This window comes from Cetorhinus maximus, chromosome 18, assembly GCF_964194155.1.
Source record: "Cetorhinus maximus chromosome 18, sCetMax3.hap1.1, whole genome shotgun sequence".
NCBI lineage: Eukaryota > Metazoa > Chordata > Chondrichthyes > Lamniformes > Cetorhinidae > Cetorhinus > Cetorhinus maximus.
This window is the reverse complement of record NC_135896.1, coordinates 76,557,757-76,563,742: the sequence shown is the minus strand read 5'-3', so window position 1 is coordinate 76,563,742 and position 5,986 is coordinate 76,557,757. Positions and strand designations below refer to the sequence as shown.

General features: G+C 48.0%; 1 protein-coding gene across 1 annotated transcript; it reads right to left on the bottom strand.

Moving 5' to 3' along the window:
- Positions 1-769: 769 nt before the first annotated feature.
- On the bottom strand, positions 770-5,836 carry ccdc32 (coiled-coil domain containing 32). Its single transcript, XM_078563011.1, has 3 exons — positions 4,458-5,836; positions 3,528-3,684; positions 770-1,565 (listed from the first exon to the last, which is right to left on the bottom strand). The coding sequence occupies exons 1-3, from the start codon at positions 4,708-4,710 to the stop codon at positions 1,421-1,423; spliced, it is 555 nt and encodes a 184-aa protein (XP_078419137.1). The 5' UTR covers positions 4,711-5,836; the 3' UTR covers positions 770-1,420.
- Positions 5,837-5,986: the final 150 nt, after the last annotated feature.

The following is a 5,986-nucleotide window of genomic DNA, read 5'->3' as shown; positions in this document are numbered from 1 at the left end:
TTTACCCATACTCCTCAGTGTAGATGGAACTGCTCCATACATTTTGCAGGACACTTTCAATAGATATTGACTCAGAATTGGCCCCTTTAATTGTTTGAATCCCTCAATTACATTGAGGGACTATAGTAAAAATAAGTTGAAAAATTATAATAGGATAGCTTGAGTCAAGGTCAAACAATAAAATATAGATCTATGGCTCTGTTGTGGAGACAGCAGGATGCTGGGATTAATTTCGGCACTGATAGTACGGGCTGAACAGCCTCGGCCTGTGCTGCAAAATGTAGTGACTGAAAAGAGGATTCAGCTCAGTGGCCTGTGTAACACTCCCATCCTGACGAGCTGGGTTTGATGTCCAGTCTGTGCTGAATTAGCTGGCAGCAGTCAGAGCAGAGGTAGGAGCACGACAATTGTCCTGTGCCTCTCCCTGGGGAGGATTTGCCCTTCTGAGTACTAAAAGTGGCATTTGTTTGGGGGGGGGGGCGCAAGACAGGCTGTGACTGAGTTATGCGGGGGATGATAAATGATTATAGAGCCACATTTACAGAATGAAGGATGAAAGGTCAGCACCCTGTCAGTGTAAAAAACTGGAAATAGCAGTTCCCACACCCACTTCCCTGTGGCTTGCCTAAGTTCCCGACGTAGAGGGACTGGGCTGAGAGCTTTGCAGGAAAAGTGAAGCCTGGTCCAGTGTGAAGGGTCACCATTGTGGGGGCAAGACAGGGTTGCTGAGATCTCTAACAAAAGAAACAATAAAGAGGGGAAGCAGGTCTGAAACTTCAGCAGAGTTTTAATTCATTCTATAATCTGAGATAGACATGCACAGGCAGATGAGAGTTTTGATAGGCTGAAGTATGACTGTCAACCTCTGTTTAGAACCGGCCAGTTTAGACACTGTTGCTGAGGAACAGAGAGAGTGTGTGCTGTTGAATAAATGCTGTGATTGGTGAAACACATGATGGGATGTCCTTGAGTGCAAACCTCTTGACAAAGAGCAGCATTCTCGATGGTACTGGTCCATTAATGTACTGAAGGGTACGCAGATCATCAGCTTAAGGAATACTGAGCTGACCTTCCTTGTCAGGAATGTCCTCTGGGCCCCTCCAGCTCTACCAACTGGAATGCCGGATTTGCACAGGTCAAGGTGATCGCCACTACTTACGATAGAGTGGAAGAGGTCCTCAGAAAATTCCTGGGGTGTCACCATTTTAAAATACACACAAGACAACATTGAAGTACTATATTCAGCTGTTGAGATCACTGAGATTCATTATTCACGCTTCCAGCTGGCACCAAATGTCACATTAAGTGGCTCGATAGTTCAGTGTTCGGGTGACGGCAGGTGCTCAGCCTGGTTCTGGCCTCCGCATGACCAGCTGGGAGCTTTGGAAGGACATTAGGGAGGGCACGGCAGCGTAGGTTGTCACTGCTCACAGGCCGAGCAGCTCTCGCTCTCCAGATCTTCTTGGCTGGCAGGTTGACCCTCAAGGTTGATCAGATACTGAACTTCCTCTGCACTGACTGGAACTCTCTCTGGCTGAAGCCACCGCTTGAAATGGTCAATGGCACTGGATAAATAAAGGAGATAGTTACAGTGCGGACTGAACACAGGCAGGACTTTGTAAACATGCAGAGTGATACAGACCGAGAACCTTTCAATATCGAATGGAAACACAAAAAAATTTGAACCGTCTAACAGAACGATATCAATTCCACATCTTCCATCTCTGAGTTAAAAGGGCCAGATTGACCAGAGCTAATTCTGGAGGTCCAGTACTCACAGTGACGTGTCCCAGTCCTGTGCCCACACTGCTTTAAAACCACTCATCAAATACATCTGTATTTGTGCATACTTGCATATATATCTGAGTGTGTGCATATATATCTGTGTGGGCGCATATATATCTGTGTGTGCGCATATATATCTGTGTGTGCGCATATATCCATGTGTGTGTATGTTTACATATATCTGAGTGTGTGCATTTATATCCATGTGTGTGTGTTTACATATGAGTGTGTGCATATATATACAAAATGGAAGATCTAGAATATATATCCAAATCTGTATGTATATTGAAATATATGCATGTGTGTATATTTTTAAAAATGTATTCTTTCATTGGATGTGGGCATCGCTGGCAAGGCCAGCATTTGTTGCCGACCCCTAATTGCCCATGAACTGAGTGACTTAGAAAGCAGTTAAGAGTCACCCACAAGACTGTGGGTCTGGAATCAGCCAGAACAGTTAAGGGACGGCAGATTACCTTCTCTAAAGGAAATTAATGAACCAGATGGGTTTTTTTATGACAATCGATGATAGTTTCATGACTAGCTTTATATAACAGGTTTATTAATCCAATTCAAATTCCAGCAGCTGCCATGGTGGGATCTGAACCCATGTTCCCAGACCAATAGTCTGGGTCTCTGAATTACTAGCCCCATGAAATTACCACTATGCCACCGTCTCCAACATGTCCCCTCTGCATGTGTATGTATTGGTATGTGGCTAAACCAGTTTGTTCACAATCTTGGTGCTATATTTGACCCTGAGATGAACTTCCCATCACATACTCACTAAAACCGCCTATTTCAAACTCCCTAACATCGCCTGACTCCACCCTTGCCTCAGTTCATTTGATGAAACCCTGATTCGTGCCTTTACCTTGAGATACGACTATCCCAACACCCTCTTAGCCAGCCTCCCACTGTAAACTCGAGGTCATCCAAAACTTGTTGCCCAGATCCTAATTTGCACCAAGTCCCATTCACCTACCACCCTTGTGCTTGTTGTCCCAGACTGACTTCAAGTTAAGCAGCATCGCAGATTTAAATGATTCCACGGTTTTGCCCCTCCCACCTCTGTAATCTCCTCCAGCCCCACAACCCTTACTCTGGCCTATTGAACATCCAATTTTAATTGCTTCAACATTGGTGCCTTCTGCCTGGGCCCTAAACTCTGGGTTCTCTTTCTGAACCTCTCTCTCCTCCTTTATGACATTCTTTAAACCCTACCTCTTTGCCCAAGATTTTGGTCATCTGTGCTAATGTTATTTAAGTGTTTGGTGTCAAATTAAGTTTGACAATGCTCCTGTAGAGTGCCTTGGGAGTTATACTATGCTAAAGAAGCTTGATAAATGTATGTTGTTGAGCATGTCTGTCTGTGTGTGGGGTATATATTGGAATGTGTGACTTGGATCACGGCATGGACCAGGGTGACGGCTGGGATCCAACAGCCCACTGTACCCTGTAGATGGCCATCCTAAATCCCGTGATGTATAGAAACTCTCTGGGCTTTTGTCCCACAGGGGCCTAAGGATCTAGGAGCATTTCTTAATGTCAGTGAGTCACTGACAGGAAGTGGGGCAGGTAACAGCACCACCTCAACCCCTGTCACCTGTTTCAACACCCTGTCATGGGAAAGACAGATCTAGCAGGTGAACACATTCTCATCAGTGTTTGTGAAGGGAATTTGATGTGTCTGCTTTTAGAGACCAGATATAAACCCGAGCATACTACAGACCACACATTACCTCTGGTCCATTTCGTATCCATTGCTGTACACATCAGACCCGTACTGTTCATGTAGGAAACGATCCCAACATTCCTTCTTTGTCTGCGACAGGCTGAGTAACATCTCTTTCGAACTTGGTTCCTCATTTAGACCCTTCAATTTTCGCAGGCGATTTTCTGTTAGAAAGACACACACAGTCCAGGACAGTACACAGACTGCAGCAGCTAAACACATAGTCCAGGACAGTATACAGACTGCAGCAGCTAAACACACAGTCCAGGACAGTACACAGACTGCACCAGCAAAAAACACAGTCCAGGACAGTACACAGACTGCACCAGCAAAAAACACAGTCTAGAACCATAGCTGGTGCAGTCTGTGTATACACAGTCCAAGGCAATACACGGACTGCAACAACTAAACACAATCCAGGACAGAATGCAGACTGCACCAATGAAAAACACAGTCCAGGTCAGTACACAGACTGCACCAGCTGAACACACAGTCCAGGACAATACATAGACTGCACAAGCAAAAAACACAGTCTAGGACAGTATGCAGACTGCACCAGTAATGACACAGTCCAGGACAATAGCTGGTGCAGTCTGCATATATACACAGTCCAGGACAATATGCAGACTACGTCAGCTAAACACAGTGCAGGACAATACACAGGCTACACCAACTAAACACAGTCCAGGACAGCACATAGACTGTTAGTGAGGATGTGCGCCTGTGTGCCAGTATTGGGTCGGTCAGTGACTATTGTGTTTTGGATATCCGCCTGATTGGGATAGACCAGGGTACATAGCAAGTTGCCCGTGGTGAGAATCAGTGGCTAGACTGACCACTGTGCTCTGCCCCTGAGTCCCATTGATCAGCACACTGATAAGACTGTTGGCAGAGAACACAGTGACTTGAAATAGAAAGTTTTAAATCGCACACTTACCCAATGCTGCTAAATATTGCTGCGAATCTGCCATGGGAGTCCAAGGATTGACACTCGCCTGATCCTTGTTGCTGCTGACTGAGTCCATGTCCAGCACCTTTGCAGGAGTTGGGTTGAATATTTCCGAGAAAGAGTCCGGCTGGCAGCTTTCAACTGGGGACTTGGTTTCATTCCCATCCCTTGTCTGAGCTGCTAGTCCAGAACAAATCCGCTCCCATAGCTCATCGCCAGACACCATGTCACCTGTATCCATTATCTGCACTCCCAGACAGAGCCAATCAGATGGACAGTAAGAGTCAGTCAGACAGGTAGCCAGACAGGGTCAGACAGAGACAGACTGCTTCAGTGGGACAGACAATCAGACAGCATCAGTCGCACAGAAACAGACAGCGTCAGTCGGACAGAGACAGGCTGCATCAGTCAGACAGAGACAGAGCGCGTCGGAGAGAGACAGAGTGCGTCGGAGAGAGGCAATCAGACAGAGACAGTCAGTCAGTCGGACACAGTCAGACGGAGGCAGTCAGGGTCAGTCGGACAGACACAGTCAGACAGAGGCAGTCAGAGTTAGTAGGACAAAGGCAGTCGGGGCCAGTAGGACAGAGACAGTCAGAGTCAGTGGGACAAAGACAGTAAGAGTCAGTCGTACAGAGACAGAATGCGTTGGCCAGAGGCAGTCAGACAGAGACAGTCAGAGTCAGTCGGACAGAGACAGTCAGGGTCAGTGGGACAAAGGCAGTCAGGGTCAGTGGGACAAAGGCAGTCAGGGTCAGTGGACAGAGACAGTCAGGGTCAGTGGACAGAGACAGTCAGAGTCAGCGGACAGAGACAGTCAGAGTCAGCGGACAGAGACAGTCAGGGTCAGCGGACAGAGACAGTCAGGGTCAGCGGACAGAGACAGTCAGGGTCAGCGGACAGAGACAGTCAGGGTCAGCGGACAGAGACAGTCAGGGTCAGCGGACAGAGACAGTCAGGGTCAGCGGACAGAGACAGTCAGGGTCAGCGGACAGAGACAGTCAGGGTCAGCGGACAGAGACAGTCAGGGTCAGCGGACAGAGACAGTCAGGGTCAGCGGACAGAGACAGTCAGGGTCAGCGGACAGAGACAGTCAGGGTCAGCGGACAGAGACAGTCAGGGTCAGCGGACAGAGACAGTCAGGGTCAGCGGACAGAGACAGTCAGGGCCAGCGGACAGAGACAGTCAGGGTCAGTGGACAGAGACAGTCAGGGTCAGTGGACAGAGACAGTCAGGGTCAGCGGACAGAGACAGTCAGGGTCAGTGGACAGAGACAGTCAGGGTCAGTGGACAGAGACAGTCAGGGTCAGCGGACAGAGACAGTCAGAGTCAGCGGACAGAGACAGTCAGAGTCAGTGGACAGAGACAGTCAGGGTCAGTGGACAGAGACAGTCAGAGTCAGTGGACAGAGACAGTCAGGGTCAGTGGACAGAGACAGTCAGGGTCAGTCAGAGCCAGTGGACACTCAGAATGCGTCAATCAACAGAGGCAGTCAGGAATTATCCAGACTCCACACA